At 32.5% G+C, this 27,970-nt stretch overlaps 1 protein-coding gene across 1 annotated transcript; it reads right to left on the bottom strand.

Annotated features, from left to right (window-relative positions):
- Positions 1 to 36: 36 nt before the first annotated feature.
- On the bottom strand, positions 37 to 27,554 carry LOC149958397 (G1/S-specific cyclin-D3-like). Its single transcript, XM_090164947.1, has 5 exons — positions 27,108 to 27,554; positions 23,734 to 23,949; positions 18,474 to 18,633; positions 4,242 to 4,390; positions 37 to 2,158 (listed from the first exon to the last, which is right to left on the bottom strand). Exons 1-5 carry the CDS (start codon positions 27,315 to 27,317, stop codon positions 1,952 to 1,954), a joined length of 942 nt encoding a protein of 313 aa, XP_090021073.1. The 5' UTR covers positions 27,318 to 27,554; the 3' UTR covers positions 37 to 1,951.
- Positions 27,555 to 27,970: the final 416 nt, after the last annotated feature.

Raw genomic sequence — 27,970 nt, 5'->3', positions numbered from 1 at the left:
AGTCCAAAAATTATATTTTTATTTTTCCAATCTGTGCAGACAATCTTTTTATCTACAGTTTTTATACAATACATTAAATTAATAATTAAATTTTTTTACCTTTTAATATTATTTTTTCCCCTTACTCTCTCATAACTTTCATTTTAAAAATTTCGTAAAAATACTTTATTTTTTTAATATTGCCTTTTCATGGCTCACAAAAAAGAATTTTAGAAAGTTGTATTTTTAATATTTTAACATTTATTTGAGCTGTTTTAGTCCTTAACGTTAAATTAGGGTTTGTAACATTTATTTTTAACAATTTGTTTTAAAACTGAGGTTTATCTTTTGTTATAATAATAACATCGTCGTTGAAAATTGGTGGGCTGAATGGGTTATTTAAATTTAAAAATTTAAATTTGGTTTTGGAAAACGTTCCAATAAAAACCCGTATACATACGATGAATATGAAAATGATTATTGAACTTAAAATATGGAAGTGTTATATCATTAACATTGTTTTTATTTTTGTAAAATTACAAAAATATCGTTTTTTAAAAATTCATTAAAATTTTAAAATTCCAATTTAAAAGATTTTTATTATTAATATTATTTCGCTCACGTTAAAAATTTGGAAAACCATTTAAAACTGAAATTTAATATTAATCTCAAAATTATTTTTTTTTTAAATATGAGCTTATAAAAATTATTTTTCACGTAATATTTAACACTTTGATTAAAACAAAAATGAGCTATTTGTTGGTGGTACAGAAAAAGAAGAAAACTTGGGAAATTTGAGATCAAACTTGACTAAAAAATTTTAATATGAATTTTGAGAAAAATATCGAAAAAGTGAATAAGAGGTAACTGAAAACACAAGTTTCGTAAATTTTTTTTAAATATGACATAAAATATTTTCAAAACTTTCTCAAAACTGTACAGACTAGACTGCCGTTTATAAAATATAATTATGCGTAAATTTTTTTGGATTTTTTTCGGAAAAATTAAATAACTTAAAACACGGTAGAAATGCAAGTGCAAAGCTATAAAAAAACTCGAAAAAAAAAACATGCTTTGTTGTGCCCTTCTAAATGTTTTTACAATATTTACACACTAAAAATACGGAATGTAATTCTTCATAAAACAAAATTCAAGATATTAAAAAAAATGACTTAGTCATGAACATCCGTTTAGATTTTACAGTTTCAGTTTATAATCTCCTAGTTTTAGAGATTTCTAACATTTTAGTCAGAATCCTACTGTAATTTTAGTAAGAACCCTACTGTCATTTTAGTAAGAACCCTACTGTCATTTTAGTAGGAATCCTACTGTAATTTTAGTAGGAATCTAAGGTAGTATTATTTTTCAAATTGTGAAAGTATTTCTCCCATGGAGTGAATCCTACTACAGAATGAATCCAACGCGATAATAGTACGAAATAGTCTATTGTAGAGTTAATGCGGTGCCATTTTGCTATTATAGCGTATACAGTAAATCCTGCTAGTATAGTATGAATCCAAATGAGATAGGATGAATCTTGATATTGTTAGAATGGATTTTTCTATGAAACCTTTCGATGTTGAATCCTGCTATTTTGATACTTTTAAGTATTTCACTGACTCGATCCGGTTTAGGGTGCCATTTAGTACTTATCATAATTCTGCATTTTAATACAGATCTGAATTAACTATAACCATACTATTTTTTAACTTAACTACTTTAAGCGCTCTACAAATTGCATATATTACGAAATCTTCGCTGTCATAAATTCATACCAAATATTTAAAAAAATACCTGTAAATCGTGAAATGTTGAATAAATGTTCATTGTTTCAACATTTGTCAAATCGAAAAACCTGACGAAAATAAACTCATTTTTTTAGTTTTATCAAAAAAAAACAACCACTGGCCATCTGGTCCCACTTGTTAAATTCCGTATAAAGTCAATAGATATTTTTTGAATGTTTATGTTTTCAAAAAGTGACGTCTTGAACGTCTGTTGGTGTTTCGGGTTGCAAAGGACTGTAATCGGCCGGGAATTCGTACGGCGAGTTCTTGCTGGTCGGCGTTAAGGCGTTGCTTCTGTCAGGGCAGTAGCTGATTTGAAAAGGGTCTGACGCGGGGGCCATGTTTTCGCGCACTAATTGTTCCACTCGTTCGTAGCAGGCTTTGATCGATTCCTGCGAAAATTCACAAAAAAATATTTCATTATTATAAATATTCATCAATATTTCGCTTGTTAAGGCAGTTTCACTTATCATATGTAATACATAAGTAGGACTACAGATAAGTAAATTCATAATACGGAAGACAGTGAAAAAATTATTTCATAAATTTTTCACGTATTAAAGCATTTTCATTTATCATAAGTAACGTACATACATAAGTAGGACTACAGATAAGTAAATTCATAATACGGAAGATAGTGAAAAAATTATTTCATCAATATTTCACGTATTAAGGCATTTTCATTTATCATAAGTAACGTATGAACCGTAAGTAGGACTACCGCTTAGAACATACATTTAAGAAAATATAAAATTAGACTTTTAGATAAAATACATTGTCCTATAGTTCAAAAAGTGGCTATTACCAATGGCGTATTTAAGCATATAATTAGCCTTTTCAGTTTCAATAGAGCCACGTAGCGGCGAACGTGAGAAGTTAATAAACTGTTGAATTTTCGTCTGCTATGCAGTCGATAAATCGCAAAGCGTGTGATTAGCAGACGAAAATTAAGCAGTTTGTGAGGATCTATTTAACCGTAAAGGGTAATTGTAAGATAAAATAACATGTTTTTTTAGTTCAAAAAGTGGCCACTTCAATTTTATTTATTCTTTATCAACATTGGTTTTGGCGAAGTTCCCCGACTTTTTAAGGCTAAAATTTTGATGTTATATTTTACTTTTATCAGAAGTTAATAAATTTAAATGGACTTAAATTTCAGTAAAAACGTTATTGCCAAACTTTCAATAAAATAAATGCTATTCATAGAATTTGTCATAGATCTAGAGTATAAATTACCTTCAAAAAGTGTCAAGATAAAATTAAATTCCCTGAATATTTACAAATTTTTAAAATTTCCCGATTTTTTAGGCCCATTTTTAAATTCCCTGACGTGTGGCAACCCTGAACTAGACAGTCAACGCCCTTTTCAATAAACTAAATTATTTAATTATTATTATTTATTAGAAAAAACTTAATTCTGTATTATTTCACAGTCGATTTGGCAGCCCGCGTTCCCGTTAGGCGGAGCCACTGGCCTTAGGGCCGTCGGTAGCAATCAAAATAATTAGTCCCGAACAAAGACAACGGAAGTCGGGACCAGGACACCGCGTGCCCATCATCTACAGATGTTTCTCTCAAAAGCTTCCTACTAATCGTGAAAGGCCATTCTTTGTCAACGCACAAAGAAAGTTTATTCTTCTATCCGTTAGGTGGCGCGTGCCGTGGGCGTCGTTTCGCCTCCCCCCAGGGTATAATTGATTTCAGAAGTCCGGAAGCACAGACCAAAGTTTAAATTCCGTATAGCAAAATGGGATTATTTTTGGCAATTTGTAGAATTATTTTTGGCAATTTGTAGGATACTTTTTGGCAATTTGTAGGATATTTTTTGGCAATGTGTAGGATTACTTTTTTGGCCATGTGTAGGATTATTTTTTTTGGCAATGTGTAGGATTATTTTTTTTGGAAATGTGTAGGATTATTTTTTGGCAATGTGTAGGATTATTTTTATGGCCATGTGTAGGATTATTTTTTTGGCAATGTGTAGGATTATTTTGAGCAATTTATAAAAATAATTTGGGCAATTTCTAGTATAATTTTGGGCAATTTATAGGAGCATTTTTGGCAATTTACAGGATAATTTATTATGAGGGACATTAAAAAATTTCCAGTATAATAACAGGGTTCATACAACCTTTGAAAAACCGATTTGCCTGATATTTCTAGGTTCTTTTACAGATATTTTTATATATCCCTGAATTTTTAGTCAACAGTTTGTTTCCCTGATATTTCCACGTTCCCATGAACCCTGAATAATACATTTTATACGCAAAACTGTGGTTAAAAAATTTCAGTGCTTTCGAAAAAATTACAAACTGAAAATTTTATACGCAGATATAGATGGCGTAGCGTTAGTTTTCCATAAAATAAATAAATATATACATTCTTCGTGAAAAATCTCAAGAACTTAAAGGATAATAGAGGATAGGTTTAAAAATATAGGATTATTAAAGATCATTATGAACATTCGACGCTTACCAAAGACCTGCCCGTTAATTCGTGGAGTTTCTGCAAGAGGTCAGCCAAATTCGTCCACGCCCGGCTCAGTTGACTGGACAAACCGTGCGCCGAGTTGGCCACGCACGCGCAAGCCACGACGGACGGACTGAAATCCAAGAAATGGTGATCTGGGGAAAAATTAAACAGTTATTAGCCTTGAGGAATTGGAACTAGAAAAGTAGGCTTAGATTTTAAACTTCCATATTTTATTTTCTTAAAGGGAGTATGTACTAAATCGAAAAATGATCCGGTAACACGCACTACGACAAGGTTTCTTAACGAAACTAGCGCCAATTACCCTTGTAAAACCGGTGGCAGTAATGTAAATGCCCAATTTACAATATTTGGAGATTCATCTTTTAATGACAATTTTTTAGGATCATAAATATTATGTACTTTTGACGTGAATATTTAAATATGACGAGGTACCTTTAAACTCAGGATTAAGAACGGCGGCTTTCGTGCCAAGCCTCTCATGACGTCACATCCTGAATTCTACACACAAAACGTTACGCACAATGAGCTCTGAATAAAATAGAAATTTGTTTTTTTTTGGCGCTGGCCGTGGGGTCTGCAGTTTTCGGGGTTGGGTCTTTCTTGATCATTGTCAAAAGAGAGTTGGAAGTTTGTGACAATGCATTTCCTATTTAGACCGGTTCATTCCTTCGGCGACCTTTAAAGGGGGGACATACAAACTATCACCCCCCCCCTCGCGCGGTGTTAAAGGGACAGTTGCGGATACGAATCGCCGGTTTACGCAATTGATATCGTTGGATGTCAGCGTTTAACTAAGTTCTTTTAAATTCTATGATTTCATTTTTCTATCCTTTAATTTCTTTATTTTTCCTATAATTCTAAAATGGTTCTTTTAAGTTCTATGAATCTATTTTTATAGCTTTAATTTCTATACTTTTCTTATAATTCTAAAATAGTTATTTTAAATTCTACGATTTCATTTTTCTATCCTTAAATTTCTATATTTTTCCTATAATTTTGAAATGGTTCTTTTAAGTTATATGAATCCATTTTTATAGCTTTAATTTCTATATTTTTCCTATAATTCTAAAATAGTTATTTTAAGTTCTACGATTTCATTTTTCTATCCTTTAATTTCTTTTTTTTTTCCTATAATTCTAAAATGGTTCTTTTAAATTCGATAATTTCATTTTTCTATCCTTTAATTTCTTTATTTTTTCTATAATTCTAAAATGGTTCTTTTAAATTCTATAATTGAATTTCTTATAATTCCTTAATGATTCTTTGAAATTCTATAATTCAATTTCTTATCCCATATTTTCCTATAATTCTGAAACGGGTCTTTAAATCCTATAATTCATATATTTCTTATAATCCTGAAAGTCCTAAACCTTCAATTCATATAGTTTCTATAATTCTGAAACGGTCCTTTAAATCCTTTAATTAAAATTTTAATCCTATAATTCTAATTTTTTCCTATAATTCTAATATTTTCCTATAATTCTAATATTTTCCTATAATTCTGAAACTGTCCTCTAAATCCAAAATTAAAATTTTAACCCTATAAAACCTAGAATTAAATTTTTATTCCAATAATAATTCTTATATTTTCTTATAAAACTGACTTTTTTATCCTAAATATTTCTGAAATGGTCCTTAAATCCTATAATTCATTTATCCTTTATTTTTATCATATTCTGGTAAAATTTTAAAAGATTATCTCGGCAACAAGAAATTTGTAATTTTTATCATTTACCAAAATTTAAATCAGCGGATTCGAAAAGATTTTGAAAGTGAAATCCGAAAAGGAATTTCAATATAAAATTAAAATCTTATATAACTTAGAAGAAATTTGGTAACAATTCTAATCAGCCCAAAATCACAGAGAAAGTGGAATTAGGTGTTCCGTGATAGGCTGAACACTTAATATGTCTTTATTTTAACAATAAATTGAATAAACTTTAAAATAAATCAATTCAATCGACCGCGCATTACCTTAAAAAATAAATTAATAATTAAAATCGGCAAAATCATTAATTTAAAAGTCCTTGCGCCACGTGGTCGACGGTAAGTTTAAAAAACCTTGGAAAAATTTGTTTCAAGGAGTAAAAAAAAATCTGGTCCTTTTAAAGGTAAGAAAAAAAATACTTCTACGCGTTTCGTATGGGCATGCGCAGAACATTAGAAAGTAAATGATAAAAAGGCAGCCCTGTCGGACAGCAGCTGCATTGTGTGTCGCTTCACATCTGCCGTTAGGGTGCGCTGAATGAAACGGAACTGGAGCCCCCCCTGGTGTGTGTTGGTATAATAGCCTCTATCGCGATTGTCCATTTCGATCCCCCCAGGGGGCGGCTGCTTCGGAACTTTAAAAATGGCGGCCGCCGATGCACGTGGTGGGAAAATTAGGCGCCAAAAGTTCCCGCGCAGGTGAACAAGATTTTGAATTTCGAAAAAAAAACACGCGATTTAAAAATGGCCGTCGTTTCCGGTCTCTTTAAACTTGGTTACGGTTGCTGAGCATTGGGATGGGGGCGTCGGACTTTCGCGGTACTGCCAAGATACCTCAGTTAGCTTTGTTATACGGTTAGCGCGTAGTGTTGGGGATGTGGGGTCGTATTGCAATTTTATTTTACCTCGGTGTAAGGTTATTTTGCGGGATGTTTTAAGGGGTGGTTAGATGATAGTATGGTGGAAGTATGGTGTTTATTGAGGTTTAGCGTTGTTCCGGTATCACGTGAGATGAATTGGGTGGTTTAAAGGGACTTTTAATATCGCTAGCATATTAAATAACTAATAAAATTAATATTTAAATCGGGGTGCGTGTCTATAAATATTTTTATTTTAATAATATTAAACTAAATATTTATATATTTAATTGTGGCTATTCAAGTATTCATAGTTTTTAAAAACTGTCTAGTTGTATAGTTCATTTGAGATAGTTTAAATTATTTTTGCAACATCTAAAATTCACTCATTTTTAAAAAAATTTACGAATAAATATGTTGAAAATTTACCATTATGTACAAAATTCGGAATTCCTTAAAAAAATATCAAATTAAAATTAACCGATTTGAAGAATTTTAAATGGATGCTATTCTTAAAATATAATCTCGAGATTTTTTATCCCATATCCCAGATATTTTTGTCCTAAATCCTAGAGTTTTTGTCCTAAATTCTAGAGTTTATCATATATCCTAGAGTTTTTATTATCTTTTATCCTAGAGAATTTTTATCCTATACTCTAGAAAAAAATTATCCTATATTCTCGAGATTTTTTTATCCTATATTGTCGAAATTGTTATCCTATAATATAGAAATTTTTATCCTGCAATTCCTATATAATTTGGTCAACTATGTGAAACTAGTCCTATATTTGACGAACTCTTAAAATTATCAACAGAAAATCGTGCATTTATAGCAAACCATATGGCAATCTAAACATGACGGAAAAATATGTCCTTTAATAACCTATTACATGTTCAGAATTACCATTCAATGGAAATCAGACCCTCAAAAAACAGGGTATTTGTCAGCTATTGTACGCTTATTTTTATCCATTATATTTTAATATCAGTTCATTCCGAAGCAAAGCTGTAACACGTCCCCTGAACGACGGCATTCCCCCCAATACCCACTAGTTAATAGTGGGAAAATGTTACTGATAATAGTTCACGTATCATTAATTTTCATTGGAAGCAGATGGGCATTCGTCCCAATAGACAATCTGGACCATAATACGGTCGCCATGGCAACGCCCGCGTATTCTCCATTTTTCTTTTTTGGTTTCAATTTTTTTTTGTTTTTACGTTTGCGTCGCGCGCCGAAGCGAAACGTTATAGATTGGTTCACGTCGGCTGGCTGGCTCGTTCCTATTACCTTATTATTTTATTAATTTGGTGTTTTCTACTGGGGGGCCTTATTTTTTCGGGGTGTGCGAACGGGACTGATCTATGGGGTCTATTATCGGATGTAATTACCTTGAAATAGTTTGACAGAAGGTAATGATGCTACGACAGTACGTCACGTGATTGGGTTTCGGGCGTGAAGGTTTGAAATATTTTAGGTGTTTTGTTTCTTTCGGGGTCGTGTGGGGTGTGGGAGCAAATTGGACGGGGTTCGAATACCGTGACGTCATCGTGACGGGTTACGCGATGCCGGGTTTTGATGGATCATGTGTGTGTATAGTCTTATTTTTGGGGTGGAATGGTGGATTTTGCTATAAAACCTTTTTTGCAATAGGTTTTTAATAATCATTATTGAATTATTGAAATCTTAAATCCGAATTTAATAGTTTCAAAAGGGATTTAATAACTTTAATAAATAGAGGTTTCAAATTTGTTTAATTTAATCTATTTAACCTGGATAAAATAGTATTTACTTGGCATTAAAATTAATCGAGATTAAATCATTTTTAACAAGGATCCAATGTAATTCCAGTCTAATTCGAAATGTAACCATTCTAATTGTTATTTAATCCAGTTAAATTTTTAATCACAACAATCAATACTCTAAAAACCCAAAAACCGAAAAAGGTCTAATAAACATTTTCAATTTACATGGTGTTTCAAAAGGTGATGCAAAAATTTTAAGGAGTTGTAGGGGGTGAGTTGAGAAATATGCCTGTTTTTTCCACATTTTCCAACGATTAGTTAAAAGAGCGCCAGAGAGCTTCAAAGTGCGGCCAACTAGCCCCTGGAAGTAAGCTGCAACAAGCGCAAAACCAAGCAGGAGGGAAAGGCGAACATTAGGGTTTGGGTTCCTGTGATAGGTGAAAAAGGACTTTGTAAAAAAATCGAGGTAACCAGCTTAATAAAGGTAAACTTATTTTAAGTCCCTGCTGCTTGGTTTGGCGCTTGTTGTAGGCCACACTTTGAAGCTCTCTAGCGCTCTTTTCACTCATCGTAGGAAAATGTGGAAAAAACGGGCATACTTGTCAACTCACCGCCTACAACTTCTTAACATTTTTGCATCACCTTTTGAAACACTCCGTATTTTAACGCAATCCTTCCATTGTTCAAAAACTGCTTCAATATGGCACTCTGTAGAATTAAGTTAATTTTTAATTCAATTTTAATCTGCCGTATTATAGGAATATATTAAAAAATGCGCTCGTATTTCTACGTAACGCGCAAAAGGCTGGAGCGGCGATGATAAGTGCCATTCTGCAGAACCATCTGCTCCGGGGGCATTTCGAACAATAGTACAGTTAGAACAGCTGTAGACGTTCCTCAACGCAGCGCGTGCCGAAATGACCTCCCCCCCTCCTTCCCGGCACACTTTATATACCTGCACCCCCCCCCCCCCCACCCGTATCAAAATCTATTATACTGTTCGACTTATCAAAAGACGACTGAATATAAAATTCCAAAAAAAATTCAAATGCCAAGTTATCCCCTTTAACAAAATACAGATCGCCTATTTTCATTTTGTTATGTGTGTGTTTTTTTGGCTTGTGCATAAGGCATAATGGGTTGTGTTTGGAGGTAAAAATATGGCGTGCAGGGTTGCTAGGGCAGGGGAAAAGAATCAACGAGAATTTTCAAATTGGATTAAAAATAATTTTAAGAATGTTATGGGTTAGTTTTCATACTTTACAACTACTGCTTTTTTCAGACATGGTTTAGACTCTTATTTGGTAAATTTCTATATTCCTCGCGCTACTTAGCAGGCCACAGATGGTAGGTTAGTTAATACTTCAGCAATTAATCTATGGATGGCGCCACGTTAGTTACCATGACAAAATTTATTAAATCTAAAATTCTTCCCAGTAAATACATTTCGGTTTCACTCAACCAAAAATCGGCGTCCAATTTAATACGACTTAAAAAATGGTTTAAACTACGAAGGAATTTCGTAGAATTAATTCGGCTTACAGGTGATAATTTGCCCCCAAAAGCAGCTGAGTCAAAAAAATTCAAGGCTAAGGCAATTAAATTTTTAGCGGTACTCTTGTGGCAAAATTCGTGCTAGTCAGAAAAGTCCGTAACACCGTTAATTTTTTGGTGAAATTTTTTATATCTCTGGTTTTAACCGTTAAATCAAATCTCGGTGATATCTGATACGTGCGGCTGCAATTACAATTAGCGACGGTCTTAACTAGTTCGGCTTGGTTAGTTTCGTGTTATTTTTTGATGTTAAGTTTTCTTAATTGGGTGAAAATGCTTTCCACGAGGCTTAATGACGTCATTTTAAAAATTGGACAATCAGAAATGGATATATCATTAGTGGAAACATTTTAGGCATTTTTGGTCGAAGGTATGCGTTGCTTGAATTGATCGAATTTTGGGAAATATTTGGGGTTTTTTTGGTTTAATTTATTTTCTTTTGTCATAACATCAAATAAATATTATAATTTTACAGTGTTCGTACATTGTCCCACAGGATCAAATTGCCAAATTTTCCCTGACCATTTTTGTAGAATAAATTAATGTTTTAAGGTGAAAAAGTCGCTTGATGACTTAGGCCTAAGGTCGAGGGGTCGGACACTTGCCATTATTTTGTACGGGATTTCGGGATTTCGTTGAGATTTTGGCGATTTTATCATTATTTTTGAAGTGATTTTGGGATTTCAATGTTAATTTACCATAGAAAGAGTTAGAAGATTTTGCGATTTTAGACAAAGTGTACGGGATTTTGGTAAATGTCCGACCACTCGCCTAAGGTGGTGCCTTGAGTATTAGCCTAGCTGATTATTATTATTATTATAAAAAAATACGTATTTTTAATATATCTTTCAAAAATGTATTTGCCTAATTTTTTGGGGTCATTTTAAAATTATCTTACTTTTTTTTGGATAATTTCAAAATTCCCTGACCTTTTAAAAAACATTTTCAAATTCCCTGACTTTTTAAAAAACATTTTCAAATTAAATGACTTTTTAAAATACATTTTCAAATTAAATGACTTTTTAAAATACATTTTCAAATTAAATGACTTTTTAAAAAACATTTTCAAATTCCCTGACTTTATAAAAAACATTTTCAAATTCCCTGACTTTTTAAAAAACATTTTCAAATTTCCTGACTTTTCCAGGTCGTGTACGAATCCAGTTTTATACTAAATATATCTACAGACTTATCTTGTACATACTATAACTAAATAAAACCTGTTTTATACATAAAATAAAATAATATAATGCACCATAAAATAATAAATCAAATAAAAATGCACCTTGAGGGCGAAGTTTACTATAATTGAGTTTTAGATTCTACAAAAGAGTTTTAATTCTATAATTTTGAGATTTTCATCCTAAAGGTATTAATATTTTTATCCTATAATAGATTTTTATCCTGTAATTTTGCTAAATTTATGCAATGTTTTGAACATTTTTATCCTTTAATTTTCTGGTTTTTATCGAACGTTTTGAAGATTTCCATCCACCAATTCCTCCATATCATGGTCAAACTATTGTTTGAGGTCCCGTAATTCGCGGTTCGAGCAATTCCCAAAAAATAGCCGCTATTCGAAGCCCCCTCTTGGAAAATGCAAACTAGCCATCAAAATGCAAAAGCTAGCACGCCAAGCCGACATCTGCGGAAATTTGGCAAGAAAACACGTCTGGCCAGTCCCCAGCGATGTACCCCAAAGGTCCCCTCATTGTTCAGGGGTTGCCAGGCCCCCGACGCCAAGAATATAACGCTCTATAGAGACACCCCCGATTGAAATTTGGCCTACGATGGCACGCTTACGGGGGGGATGGGGGTCCGTTTGCCACGTGTCTCCCGTCTGAGCCTGTTTTATTGTTTGCCAGACCGGCGGGGGGAGACGTGGTTTGCCCCCCCTTTTTAGGGGTGACTAAAATGCCTGTACATCTGTTGATGCGCGACTTACGTATGGGCACCCACGATAAACTGATAGTGTTTTGTACAGGGGGCGCCGTTCGGTTGATTGGGCGGTGCTTTGGGACTTTCGAACCTAACCAATTCTCGCGTGGATTCTAAAATATCTCAAAATGTGCTAAAAAGACCCCATTTCTGTAGGTCGCAGACGTTGATGGTTTAATGCTGAAATGGGTCTTACTTTTAAACTAAACTCATTTCTTTCGTTTTATCTTATTGTTCAATTTGGAGAAGGTTATTTCAAATAGTATTTTCTTATAGCCTACTTATCTTAAGTAGAATATACTTTATTATATATAAATATTTCTTAAATAGAATATACTTTATTTTATAGAAATATATCTTAAGTAGAATATACTATATTATATAGAAATATATCTTAAATAGAATATACCATATTATATAGAAATATATCTTAAATAGAATATACTTTATTATATAGAAATATATCTTAAATAGAATACTTTATTATATAGAAATATATTTAAAGTAGAATATACTATATTATATAGAAATATATCTAAAGTAGAATATACTATATTATATGTTATATAGAAATATACCTAAAGTAGAATATACTATATTATATATTATATAGAAATATATCTTAAGCAGAATATACTATATTACGTAGAACTATATCTTAAGCAGAATATACTATATTACGTAGAAATATATCTTAAGCTGAATATACTTTATTATATAGAAATATATCTGAAATAGAATATACTGTGTTATATAGAAATATATAACAGTATATTCTACTTATAATATATCAACATTTAACAGTATATTCTACATAAGATACATTTTCAAATTATATAGTATGTATTATATTAAATATAAAACATGTATTATTATATGGGGGGGGTGGTAGAGAAAATGGGAACAGCATCGATTGTACACGTCACGTCTACTACCGCATTTTACTACGAAATACCTTTCCCAGATTTTGATTCAAACCCAGACGAGAAAGTCTGGTTACGTAAAAAGCACTATGGTCTCGAAGCGAACCTTAGAAACGTCACATTCAAATACCAGTAAAGGGGGGGTGCTTGCCCCCAAATCACAAAGAGCGTCTCCCCAAAATCCCAGTTCCGGTCCTCCTCTCACAAAGAACTCTTCCTCTTACAAAAAAATAATCTACATACGAGTGAGAGACCCTACCTTCGCCGTTTTTATATTACATTTTTCCAATTGTTCACGTTTAAAAAAACTCCAACCCTTTTTTAGGTCGAGTTAGACTAGTGCCATAAATTTGGAGTAGTTCCTAGGTTTGGTTAAGAGTTAACCGATAGCGTGTGAGTTATACTGGACGAATGGCTCGTAAAGGAAAGGTTTGGTGTTAGGTTAGCTGGTGGATTTTCGTTTTAAAAGGATGAACAAATTTGCGAAAATACCGGTCTGGGTTACATCAGAATCTTAAATATTGAAATGTTGGCGACTTATATAGGTGTGGTATGGGTTTTTTTTAAAAAAAAAGGGTAGGTAAGTTGCTTGCGACATCTCGGGGTTTTTAGACGCGCTAAAACTGGATTGGCTGACATTAGGTTCGTGTCATTTGCTGAACTAGACGGCGTGAATTTGTCACCGTTTTGTTATTAAACTAGTTTAAACTAGTTTGAATACGTCGACTTTAAAAATTAAACTATTTTTAAAACATTTACAATGATACGTTTGACAGTGGCCAGAGATATTGAAATACTTCAACTAAAACTAATTTTAAACAATTATTTTCTAAGTAAAATTTTCATATTTTACACATTTTAGTAAAAGCAAAACTAAAAATAGCTTTTGCGCGTTTTAATAAAAAATTAAATAGCATTATAAGGTTTTAAAGCCAAAATTAAATTTCGTTTTAGAAATCAAGGATTACCATTTAGACAGTTCAATACTATTCCGGATATTAGAATGTGTCTAGTGGTATGATTATATATTACAGAAATAAGTACGAAATGTCTTGTGTTCAAGTAATATAATATAAAAACCAATGGTCACAAATACACTTGAATTAAAACAACATTACTGAAATAAAATAAACTGAGCATGTAAAAAAATTTGGGGTAGTAAAAAAAATAATTTTGTAAGAATAAGACACTAATGATAAACATTTGGGCTTGGACAACCGTACGGGGATATCAAAAACAAAACGTCTTTGCTAACTTAAAAGTCAAGATAGTAGGAAAATATACGAAAAGCTAAGTTCAAGTACCGCCTGATGTTTTAAGAAATCAACGGTGACGTTAAGGGGGAAGAATACGGTTTTTTTTCAAGCTTAACGTTTCTGTTTTAACAATTACATAATTGAATTATGTTATTCTTATTAGGATGAACCTTCCTCTAGTGCTTAAAATAATTTTGATAATTATAATATTAATAGTTAACGAGATATAAGGTCCTAACTAAAGGGTAGTTTGGGCGCTTGCCCAACTTGTTTAGCTCCGGGGGTCCGAATTAAAACGTAATAACTTGATTACTTTTAAATTTAAAAATTTCAAAATTATTTTAGTCACCAAAGTTAAAATACAAAGTTAATAGAGTAGACAATGCCATTGTAGTCTTCCCCCTTTAAGAATATAGAAAAATTATAAATATTTAAAAAATGTAAGAATTTTAAAATTAAGCTTCGCAATCCTATGAAGTGATCGACCCACATATTCATCCTAGTAGCCCAGTGTCTTCTAACGGGACAGTCCAAGAACACGAGGCCTTTTGCTTTCTAGGACCTAATTCGCGGGCCATTTCAGCGCTCGGGGAACTAAACTAGCGAAATTCTACAATCAGCCAAGCGTACGCCAAGACATCTGCGTTTGTGTCTCGAAACAAAATGGGAGATGCATCACTTTTCAGTGAATCCCGTTTGAATTTTGAAGACCCCCGCTGATCGGCAAAAGGTCTGTGTTAGGCCATGGGTAACGGGTCCGAGCCACCTGCATGGATGCATAGGCCCCTAAGCCCCAGGGACAACGAATTAAAAGGCATTGTTTTTACCAATTCGTAATTGTCTTCTATTTAAGTTTATCATCTGAAGCTTTTTTGGGATGGTTTTTCGCAGATGTTTTCATTATTTTAGATGGCTGCTCAGGTTGATAAATTTGACTAAAAACCCATACTAATCTTAATTGAGATCTCAAAACAACGTTAATTAGATTAAAACAAATTCATATATGATAGGGTGATTTTATTAAAATAATTCAAATATGATAGTGTGATTTTATTAAAATAATTCATATATGATAGGGTGATTTTATTAAAATAATTCATATATGATAGGGTGATTTTATTAAAATAATTTAATAAATAATAGTGTTATTTTATTAAAATAATTTAATGTATAATAGTGTTATTTTATTAAAATTGTATTATAAATAAAAGGCTAATATTATGAAAATAATTTATAATGTATAATAGTGATTTTATGAAAATAATTTATAATGTATAATAGTGATTTTATGAAAATAATTTATAATGTATAATAGTGATTTTATGAAAATAATTTATAATGTATAATAGTGATTTTATGAAAATAATTTATAATGTATAATAGTGATTTTACAAAAATAATTTATGTATAAAAGTGTGATTTTATTAATAGGGTATTTATTAAAATGTCAAAAAATAATTGGTCACCAATTCCATTTGAAATCAACCCAAATAACGCTTAGCGGTTAAATTTAAATAAAGACCCTTTTAGAAACGCTAAATTTTAATTAAGGAAAAAGAGTACTTAAACGTACATCGGATAAAACCAATTTTTTACGAAAAATTTCCAATCCTGGTTGAAAAAATAATAATCCAAAACCCAAACCCACAAACCATTTCCCGCATCCTTTGATCATATTTTCAAAGTATAAAACCCAACATTGTTTAACCACCGCATTACACACGTGCATCTAATCCCTTGCACCCCAAAAAACCACCCCAATAAAGAGGTGCCAACCCTCCAGCAGGAAACCCCCTCTCCTCAATCGCATCCGTAACCCCCCAAAAGCGCGTGGCGTTGGTTCTTGTAAGGTTAGGTCATCAATACAAAAATCAATGCCCCCCCCCTCCAAATATTGGATCTTAGCCAAAAATCAAACAGGATATGGCTAGACGCTCTTCATAATGGTCGAATTCAAGCTGGCTGCCACGCGCCGCGTGCTTTATTGGGAGACTAGCTTCCTGAGATCCCGGACGGACCCCCAAAAAATCTCGAGAAGGAAATCAAAGATTTGAATGAACGACACATCTCCAACCACCCTCTGGCCGCCGTCTGCTCCCCATTCAAATTAGACTATAGGACTATTCTCTGGGCCGTTATAGACCCAGGCATCGGCGTTGCTGGCATTGTCAGAAGCGCTCCTAAAGTCGAGACAGATGTTACGATCCAACCCAATTTTACTCAGAGCGGATGCCCACTGATCAAGGCGAGCGTATTTAATGAAATATAAATAATATAAAAGTAATATGTGGTAATCGTTAATTTTCAAACCACAACCGGGTGGCTGAGGTATCTTCAGATTCAAATTCCTGATTTATTTTCCATGTTTCGAAATTAAGGCAAAATTACGCAAATTTCAACTTTATACATTACTGTTATCAGAAATTAAAGAAGTTACTTATATTTTGTATAAAAGTGAATTTAATTAACTAAAAAAATTTATTACAAACTTTGCTTTTGATATCACCATAAAACGATTTAAATTTCCCTAACTTTTAGAAAGTTTATTCAAAATCACTGAATTTTGAGTCTGAAAATTCCCCTACTTTTAGAACCATTGTAAGAAACCCCCTACTTTTAGAACCATTCTTGAAATTCCCCTACTTTTAGAACAATTCTAAAAATTCCCCTACTTTTAGAACAATTCTAAAAATTCCACCCTGATTTCCCTTGCCTTCCAAGAAACCTGAGCTATATTTAACACCTTTACACTGTCGTGTACCACTGGATAACTATCTTAAAATTGCACCATCTCAAATGGATTTGATTTCGAAAGTAAAAATGTAACACACGTGTCAACAAACCCCCGTCTCCTTGTGTCTTTCCTTTTATAGGAGTCTTTTCGAGGACCTTTTCCAAGTAAACAGTAAACCGGCGCACCCTACGCCTTGGCACGACGGGCATTTATAATCCATTGATAAAAACGGTTCATCTTAAGAAACAGCAAAGCCACTTGACGAAATATATTTTTCCTAGAACGGTTCCCTCTCTGTAGTAATCTGTGGCCAACAGCTGAGAGCCGTCCATTTGACGCGATTGGGAAGATCCGTGAATGAACGAGTCTACCAACCCCTACTAGTTATATTACGACGAAGTGGCAAGACAAACAGTTGTAAAGATAACGGCTAGCTCGTAGTAGCGGCTTATGCTAGTTGTCAACATTGTCATACTGTGCCCAGAATTTTATCTGAATTTATTTTCAAAATTTCAGTGAAATTATATTATGGTTACTTGATATTTTTAATTAAAAAACTATTTGATTTAAATACGTTTTCTATTGATCTTAATTTGCTTTTTAGACATTTAATAGTTTTCCCCGGATAATTTATTTATAGTTATAAACCAAAATTAATATTAATATGAATAATAAAAATAATAAAATTAAATATTTTGCAACTGCAAAAAATTCTTTATTCAGGGTGTCCACTAAACAATATTCAGGGCTAATAATTGAAAAGCTATTTTTACTATGTAAAATAAATCATTTGATTTAAAAAATTCAATAAATCATTTGATTTAAAAAATTCAATAAATCATTTGATTTAAAAAAATTAAAAAATCATTTGATTGAAAAAGTCCAATAAATCATTTGATTTTAAAAAAATTTAAAAATCATTTGATTGAAAAAAGTCGAATAAATCATTTGATTTAAAAAGTTCAATAAATCATTTGATTTAAAAAAGTTCAATAGATCATTTGATTTAAAAAAGATCAATACATCATTTGATTTAAAAAGTTCAATAAATCATTTGATTTAAAAAGTCCAATAAATCATTTGATTTAAAAAAGTCCAATAAATCATTTGATTTAAAACAATCAATAAATCATTAGATTTAGTTACGTGAAATAGAAGTTATAGTTAAACGATTTTTCGATTTAGAAGATAAGTCCTTTAAATGAAACGCAATCAGTTCGAAAATAATCCCGACTTTCAGTTTAAAAATGCAAATCAACGTTTAGTTCAAATATTGCTCGGATGATCCTGGTTTAAACAAAAGGTGAATTCCAAGCGACTCCTTGTTTTAATAATCTTCGGGAGCAGCCGTTGCCTTCGACGTAATCGAAAGTCTAAATACCACGCGTAAATTCTGATAGAGAATCCATTGACAATTTCAGCTGGCGTTGTACTAACTCTAAGTAACTTATTTGCCAAGCGCGCGCTCGAAAACAAAATGCAGTTGGAAGAGAACTTACCGGTTGAGCTTAAGGACGTGAAGATGGTGGCGTGCTTCCGTACTTTTTCGTTGTCTTTGCCTTCGATTTGTAACCTGTGCATTAATTGGTCCATGAAATCGTCCGGAATGGTGGCTGAGATGTCCCATTTCAATTTTGTTAATACTAAAAGCTCCCAATTCTGCAAAAATAAAATTTATAAATTCCATTATAATTCATAATTTAATTTAAAATATAAAATTTTACGTAATTTTTTCAATAAACGATTTAAACGTGGAATATTTTTTTTAATTAAACCATCTTATAATCAAGATTTAGCCTCTAAAATACTTAATTTCGTTGTAATAAGAATTTAAATTTTCAAAAATTTCATTGCGATTTCACCATGTTTTTACGAGATCAAAATCATTTCACATTATTAAATTAAAAACGAATCCAGAAAATAGTTAAATTAAATTTAACCAATAATTTTGCTAACCATAAAATTTAACCAATGATTTTTCTAACCATAAAATTTAATGATTTTTCTAACCATAAAATTTAACCTAATAATTTTTCTAACCATAAAATTTAACCAATGATTTTTGTAACTATAGAATTTAACTAATGATTTTTCTAACCCTAAAATTTAACCAATGATTTTTCTAACCCTAAAATTTAACCAAGAAATTTAATAGAGGTTGTAAAATTAAGGAAACCACGCCTACATCCGTCTCAATTTTGCCACAAATTAATTTAAATTTAATTGACATTTAAACTCTGTAATTTCTTCAATATCCTATACTTTTTTCCGCCATTACTTACAGTAATAACACCTGTATTTTTTTTTACAGAAAAAAATTTCGAAGGACAACCGAATTATAAGCGCAATTTAAGATAACACCGCGTAGGAAGTGGCTAATAGCTTTTATCCACGCTCTACAGATAAATCGTACGAACCGTATTATTTATACAGCTTGATACAAGGTACGCGTGTACCGCGTGTAAGGGCTAGACGGGTTTCGTCGAACGCTGTCATTATCTCGAGTTCTAATTACGGGGAAGCCCCAGTGGTAACGGTATCCTTTACAACCCCTTCTTATTACTTGACCTAGATTTGAAACTGATCTTTCTGCGTTGCCATTTCATTCCCCCTAGCGGTGATTTCGTAATGCCGTTTTTACAATGGTTCCTCTGTAGAGCTGTGCGAGTAGTGGTTTTCGGCAATCGAGTCGGTTATCGAGTATTCGAGTCGGTTATCGAGTATTCGAGTCGAGTAATATTGAAGTCGAGTCGAGTAATCGAGTACTTGATTAAGGGGAAACTTTCTCTTATACGAGTCGAGTAACTAAAAAAAACCTCGAGTAATATTGTCATCGAGTACTTTGATTAGCAGCTAATTTTAGTCAAGTAATTATTAAATTAATTTTAAAAAGAGTATAAAGTAACTTTCAATGCTGAAAAATATTCCTTTAATTTAAATGAACCACAGTTTCCACAACTTTGTAGGTACCGTTTATTGCCCCCCGAAAAGTGGTAAAAACCCCTATTTGAACTTTGAAGCAACGAGGATAGAAAAAAAACACCAAATACTCGACGAGTTTAGAGAGCAGCTTATTCGAGTAATCGGGTACCCGACTATGCAATTTTTTGGTACTTTGTAATCGACGAGTATTCTCCAATTACTTAGTCGAGGTCGATGTCGAGTTCGAAATCGATTTTTTTCAGGTTTGTTTTTCGTTTTGGTTTCGATTCATCCCGCAGCTTTTTGTGCCAACTACGCCACTAATTTTCATATCGATACGACGCCATCTTGGAAAATGGCGGATTATAATTATATCTCTTAAATTATAATTGTAGTGATTTTTAACCGATTTGGATGAAATTGTCCGCGATGATTTGTCACATCCGGTATATATGACCTACAGAAATTCGTCGCCATCTTGGAAAATGGTGGATTACCATCTTTTAAGGGTTAATTGCCGTAGTTTTTAAACGATTTCGAGGAAACTTTGTGTTGGTTGATTATACCCGGTAGATGACTTATTATTGAAACAGGACGCCATCTTCGAAAATGGTACATCAGATATGCAATAACTGACGATTTTTTTATACAATTTGGTTCAAACTCTACAGCAAATTACAGCATCCAAGAATAAAAATATTACCCAAATCGCCTGTATCATGGCAAAACCTAGTAAACGCCAATTTCAAACATTTAGAGTTAGTTGTAAATATAGGTATTAAGTACAACTTTGCTTTACCTCAAGTAGTGTAAACCAAAATCCGTAATTATCTCGAATTTAAGAAAATGGCGTTTACTACGTTTCGTCATGGGACTCGGAATTATTTTATCTGGTTTTTTTTATTCCGAAATATGGAGAAACAAAACACAGGTCTGCATAAATAATTTGAAGCTACAGTAGAAAAGCAAATCCACGTGACTCGTTTCTCATTCGGTAATAAAATATATTTAAAAACAGGAAGAGACGTTGATAGATTCGCGTATTTCCATTTCATGGTCGAGATAGTCTCTGAAAGGACGTTCCCACGACGCCACAAATGTCTCATTCTTTCGGAGTGTTTTCGCGTTTCAAGGAAAATTCGCACTCCCCGCTACAACGTGTATTCCGCAATTTTAACATTTAATTATTTTCAAAGGGTTAAGCCTATTTCCGGTGATTTTAAGAAACCACCGCTAGAGGGTGCTACGGAACCTCCCCCCTTGAGTTTTTTTTTGCGCGCTTGAAGGTTGAAAGTAGGTCAATCGTGGCGTATTTCGATACGTGTGTATTTTTTTGACACACCCCCGACTCTGTGGGTGGCTGTTTCGCAATTTTACGTAAAAAATTAGGTTTTTTTTTCACTTTTTTTGTAGTTGGTGAATTTAGGCTGTGTCCGAAATTTTTCAATTACGTTAAATTTTTTTTTTGGTAAAGATAGCCTGCGTCCGAATTATTTAAATTACGTTTTATTTATAATTTGGTAAAGATTGGCTGTGTCCGATTGTCTTTAATTATGTTTTGTTTTTACTTTGGGAAAGATAGGCTGTGTACGAATTTTTAAAATGCGTTATATTTTTACTACAATGGTAAAGATAGGCCGAGCCCGAATTTTTAAATTACGTTATATTTTCTGTAACTATAGGCTGTGTCCGAGCGTTTTAAATTAAGTGTTATTTTTAATTTGGTAAAGATAGGCTACGTCCGAACTTTGGTAAATGAAGTTTCAGTTTATAGTGTATTTATATGTTTATATCGGGCTGATTTGGTTTCAGGGGGAGGGAGCTGACTGTTGGAGCGTGAGAGGGTTTGCCAGCGACGTTCAAAATAGTCTCAACAAAGTCGTTCTCCCCAGGTTTGAATAAATTCATACAACTCCAAAGAGAAATTCTGTCGCCATCACGTCGGCGTTATTAGATTCCAAATGTTTAAAACACGGTGAGAAATAATTTATGAGAAATGCATTCTTAGCATTCTTAATATAACCAATATTATGTTTGTTTTCTAAATAAAATAATTTTCTAGTCTTTATGTGTAAATTCGGTAATATAAAGAAGAATATAAAAAATTAAATACTATAACTATAATTAGAAGTTTCATTTAAACCAAGGAATACCTCCGCGTGTGGTGCCACACCAGAGTGATTGAGAAAAATCATATCACCTCGTCCAAGAATCGAACCTACGATCTTTGGATTACCGCCCCAACGCCACTACCATTGGACGACCGAGGCCACGAATAGTCAGGCCTCGGACACCCAATTTATGAATGACCCGATCTGGTTCACATTATTGACGGGATACATATAACCCGTTGTTAATTTTACGTCAACTAATTTATAACAGGTCCGTGCTAGCCTGTAGTCATAATAATGAGAATTTATAACTGTACTTTCGTTTAAAAAAATAATGAAACTACATTCATGTTTTAATTTGCCTAATTAGCGGTTCATTAAGTAAGATAATTTTCTATTACCTTTAAAATGTTAATTTCTATCGATTATTGAACAACCTTGAACTTAACCTCTGTTTGTAAGGCCTCCACACGTCATATCTCAAAAAACAATGTTTGTATCATCCGCATTCGAGCCAAAGTAACGTTAAACACGATAAGGCAGAGCGACACCATACGGCCATCCTAAGAACTAAGAACGTGACTAACGGAAATCCCCCCCGCAACTGCAACTTAGTTTATCGCGATGGTCCCCAAAACTGTCCAACCACAAAATGGTCGAAAATTTGGCGTGGGCGAATTTAAGAGACTCTTTTTGTCATTGTTTCAGTAAAATTGCCGGAAGTAGTCTTTTGTGGTTGACAATACCGGTTAATTGTCGCCCGATGACTTTCTCTTCTAACGGCGGTTTTGGCTGAATTTTAACGCCTATTATCGTTATCGGTATTTTTCCGTTACGAGAGATTCCAGCGGATACGCGAGCGATGCGTTTCCGCCGACGCCACCTAGTGGAGAAGATTGCCTCCACCTCGTCTGACAATGGGATGTTTATCCAGTGGGTGGACCCGTCGAGGCGGTAAAACGCTGGCGACCCGCTTTTGGCTTAATGGTTCAATTTTGGTGTCGCTCGTCGATACTTGTAATGTAATGCTCGGGATCGAATTACTTGAAAGCGGAATGTGCGAAATCGAATAACTCGAAATCAAAAGTCGAATAACTTGAAAGCGTGCAATCTAATAATTCTAACACTATATTGAATTACTCGAAAGCAAGTTATCGAATAATTCAAAAGCATGAAATCGAATAATTCGAAGGCATGGAATCGAATAATTAAAAGGCATGCAATCGAATAATTAAAAGGCATGCAATCGAATAATTCTAACACTATATTGAATTACTCGAAAGCAAGGAATCGAATAAATCAAAAGCATGAAATCGAATAATTCGAAGGCATGAAATCGAACAAATCGAAGGCATGGAATCAAATAATTCGAAAGCATTAAATCAAATAATTCTAAGCCGTGAAATCGAATAATTCGAATAGCTCGAAGGCGTTTGAAGTTTTAATTATGATGAAATTTTTTTAACCGTTATTATTATTTTCTAAGTTGTGATGAAATATTTATATCTTTCGATGTCTGAATTAATACGAATAATAACCTATTTTATAGCCTGCTCTGCAAGCGGCTTTCAATCGTGATTATCGATATGAAAATCTTGAAATCATGGTTAAAATCGTGATTATCGATATGAAAATCTTGAAATCATGGTTAAAATCGTGATTAAAATCTTGAAATAATGCATAACCACGGTTGAATTAATTAGTGAGATAATGAAAACAAACTGACCAAGACTTCTTCCCTGGTGACTGAGAAATCGGTGTAGTCGATAATATTGTCTATGGTGATGGCTCTGGTTTGCCTGAACTTGGACGCCATCAGCAAGCACACTCCTCCCAGTAGTTGCAAGTGTCTCTTGGGCACGTCGGTCAGCGACAGGAAACGGTCCAGGTAGTTCATGGCCATCGGGAAGACGGCATTCTCGCACCGCTGGTCCTCGCACACCTAATCGGAAAACAAATATTCATACGTCATTTCATGGAAATAATATTCCTTATTTAATCGGAATACTATTAATAACTTAATCTATTAAAAATTTAATCGGAATACTATTAATAGTTTAATCGGAATACTATTAATAATTTAATCGGAATACTATTAAAAATTTAATCGGAATACTATTAATAATTTAATCGGAATACTATTTAAAATTTAATCGGAATACTATTTAAAATTTAATCGGAATGCTAGTAAAAATTTAATCTGAATACTATTACAAATTTAATCGGAATACTATTTAAAATTTAATCGGAATGCTAGTAAAAATTTAATCTGAATACTAGTAAAAATTTAATCTGAATACTATTACAAATTTAATCGGAATACTATTTAAAATTTAATCGGAATGCTAGTAAAAATTTAATCTGAATACTATTACAAATTTAATCGGAATACTATTACAAATTTAATCGGAATACTATTAATAATTTAATCGGAATACTATTTAAAATTTAATCGGAATGCTAGTAAAAATTTAATTGGAATGCTATTTAAAATTTAATCGGAAAACTATTAAAAATTTAATCGGAATGCTATTAATTTAACGAGAGTAATATAAAAAAAAATAATTCGAATAATATTAATACTTTAATCGAATAATATGCATAGCTTAATCAGAATAATATTCATAGTTTAATCGGAATAATATTAATACTTTAATCGCAATCGGAATAATATTAATACTTTAATCTGAATAATATTCATAAGTTAATCGGAATAATATTCATAATTTAATCGGAATAATATTCATAATTTAATCGGAATAATATTCATAATTTAATCGGAATAATATTCATAATTTAATCGGAATAATATTCATAATTTAATCGGAATAATATTCATAATTTAATCGGAATAATATTCATAATTTAATCGGAATAATATTCATAATTTAATCGGAATACTATTAAAAATTTAATCGGAATACTATTACAAATTTAATCGGAATACTATTTAAAATTTAATCGGAATGCTAGTAAAAATTTAATCTGAATACTATTACAAATTTAATCGGAATACTATTACAAATTTAATCGGAATACTATTTAAAATTTAATCGGAATGCTAGTAAAAATTTAATCGGAATGCTATTTAAAATTTAATCGGAAAACTATTAAAAATTTAATCGGAATGCTATTAATTTAACGAGAGTAATATAAAAAAAATAATTCGAATAATATTAATACTTTAATCGAATAATATGCATAACTTAATCAGAATAATATTCATAGTTTAATCGGAATAATATTAATACTTTAATCGCAATCGGAATAATATTAATACTTTAATCTGAATAATATTCATAAGTTAATCGGAATAATATTCATAATTTAATCGGAATAATATTCATAATTTAATCGGAATAATATTCATAATTTAATCGGAATAATATTCATAATTTAATCGGAATAATATTCATAATTTAATCGGAATAATATTCATAATTTAATCGGAATAATATTAATACTTTAATCGGAATAATATTCATAATTTAATCGGAATAATATTCATAATTTAATCGGAATAATATTCATAATTTAATCGGAATAATATTCATAATTTAATCGGAATAATATTCATAATAGTATTATTAATAATTAAGCCCGTTGAGCGCGTAGGTTTTTGTACAATGTGAATGAACTAAGCTTTTCTAGTATCGCATTTATAGTGTTTCCTTTGACTGATAACGAGTGGAACTTTAAAAGGCATCTTCAGAGACGGGTTATGTCAGAGCATCTCCTTCAAAGTGGATTTACCGCCTCGGCTGATATTATTCAGTCTGATAATCAGACAGCTGCTTACTTCACCTTTTTTCTTCTCGAAAACCAATAAATCCTTTATCGAATTTCAGTTTTCTCGCTTTAAGTACCCCGAATTTAATCGTTGTATTTCCCTAAATTCCACAATTTACCGTTAACAAGGGCTCATTTCGTCGATTTAGCTACCTTCGTGAAATTCATTATAGTTTAGCAAATTTCGTGAAATTCATATGGTTTTGCTCATTTTGTAAAATTCCTTGCAGTTTAAATAATTTCGTGAAATTTTTTAGTTTTAATAATTTCCTGGAATTTCTTAGTTTTAATAATTTCCTGAAATTTCTTAGTTTTAATAATTTCCTTAAATTTCATTTTAGTTAAATTCCCAGAAATTCAAATAGTTTTACTAATTCCCTTAAATTCATTTTACTTTTGCTAATTCCCTTAAATTCATTTTAGTTTTACTAATTCCCTTAAATTCATTTTAGTTTTACAAATTCCCTTAAATTCATTTTACTTTTGCTAATTCCCTTAAATTCATTTTAGTTTTACTAATTCACTTAAATTAATTTTAGTTTTACTAATTCACTTAAATTCATTTTAGTTTTACTAATTCACTTGAATTCATTTTAGTTTTACTAATTCACTTAAATTCCGAATAGTGTTACTAATTTGTCGATTCTCCCGTGTAATTTAACTAATTTCCCGAGACTCCTTATCTTATTTAGAAAAATAAGTAATTTATTAACTTATAATTTCTTATATACGACTAAAACCTAATTTGTTAGGAATTTGTGCACCACATTTCTTGGGTGATTTTCCCCTTCGCTCCAATGCAATGCAATGTCAGCTAAGTCCGATAAGGCGTTAGTTTTACTTCCACATTGTTTGCACTCGGCCAGCTGGACAAGTTCTTTGTGCGCGAACAGGCTCCCTTAATCTGCTTCCACCCCCTCCGACTCCCCCTCTCCGTGCCTTAAACAATAGATCCGTCCCATCTCATAGCGATGTCGTTCCCACTGTAAAACGCTCATTGCCGGTTATACAAATATCCTAATACTACGGTTAATACCTTATCTACAGTCCCTTTTCACTAGACAATGAAATGCAACACGTGCGACAGAAAAAGCCACGAGATGGCTCTGATATCTACTGAAAGCGTGTATTGAAGAAATGGGCTCTTTAAATTTTCAAAATGCCATAACCTTCGTAATCCTCAAATAATAATTCAAGACATTTTGGGGCCCCTGAAATTTTGTTACCTAGTACTTAAAGATTTCCCCCCAAACCTCCCAAATAATATTAGCCCCGTTACATTTAGGTCAAAAATTAGGCCAACTAAAATACCTCCAACATCCATGACGCGACGATTTTCCTCATGCTGGGTTTCACTTCAGTTTGCACTGTGGTAAAATAGTCCTTGTTAGGTATCCTGAATTGTTCCGTTATCAATAAATTGTCCAAGACCCTCGTATCATTCACCAAAGTCCTGTCCACTTGGGACAGTAAACTATTTTCCATTAAACTCGCGTTTTCGGTACAATAAAATTCGGCCATTTTCGGGACACACAAAAACCTAAATTCACGCGAAACAAAATAGCGACGATTAGGATAACGGCTTTTATTTGGGACACGACATCCGACGCAATTGGTAGATTTAACTTTAATACGTCTTATAAAATTACTAAATTTTCCGTTCAAATAATTTAAACGCAGCGAATATTAAAATATACTTTGTTAAAGTCCCTGTTGCTAGGGCTGGAAGCGGAATTCACGAAGAAACCGTCCGCTATAGCGTCCAATCTTCAACTGTCTGATGGTGATGGCAGAGAGAGAGGGACGCAAAACTGGAACTCGGGGGGGGGTTTCCAAAAATCTCTTCTCTTTCGCTAAGGGGGGGGATGGAATTTCCTATCCAAGGTTGGTATTAGCAGCGCTACAGATGTTTTTATGCCTTGGCTTTTATTATTTCGACCCTCCCTTCTTTTTCTATCTCTGGTTGAGGTTGTGACGTGGCGCGAAACTCGTCCGTGATTGGTCAACGGGTTTTGTTGTGTTATGTCTGACTCCCAAGATTTGGGAATGACGGAGTTGAAGTGTAGTGGATTGTAGACGCGTGGTAAAAGGTTTATATGGCTTTGCGTGAAGGGGGTGTAAATGTACCGTCTCTCACTCCCTGGGTGATAAATTTTTAGTTTTAGAATTGTTTC

This window comes from Leiobunum rupestre, chromosome 2 (genome assembly GCF_980474605.1).
Source record: "Leiobunum rupestre chromosome 2, qqLeiRupe1.1.hap1, whole genome shotgun sequence".
Lineage (NCBI taxonomy): Eukaryota > Metazoa > Arthropoda > Arachnida > Opiliones > Sclerosomatidae > Leiobunum > Leiobunum rupestre.
This window is presented reverse-complemented; position numbering and strand designations above follow the sequence as displayed.

Bases quoted from the DNA above. Each gene is read 5' to 3' on its own strand.
- LOC149958397 (XM_090164947.1), bottom strand. From the start codon at position 27,317: ATGGCCGAATTTTATTGTACCGAAAACGCGAGTTTAATGGAAAATAGT. The intron at 23,950-27,107 runs GTATTTTAGTTG...TTTTCCGATTAG, and splicing joins TCGCGTCATGGATGTTGGAG to GTGTGCGAGGACCAGCGGTG. The intron at 2,159-4,241 runs GTAAGCGTCGAA...GAATTTTCGCAG, and splicing joins AATTAACGGGCAGGTCTTTG to GAATCGATCAAAGCCTGCTA.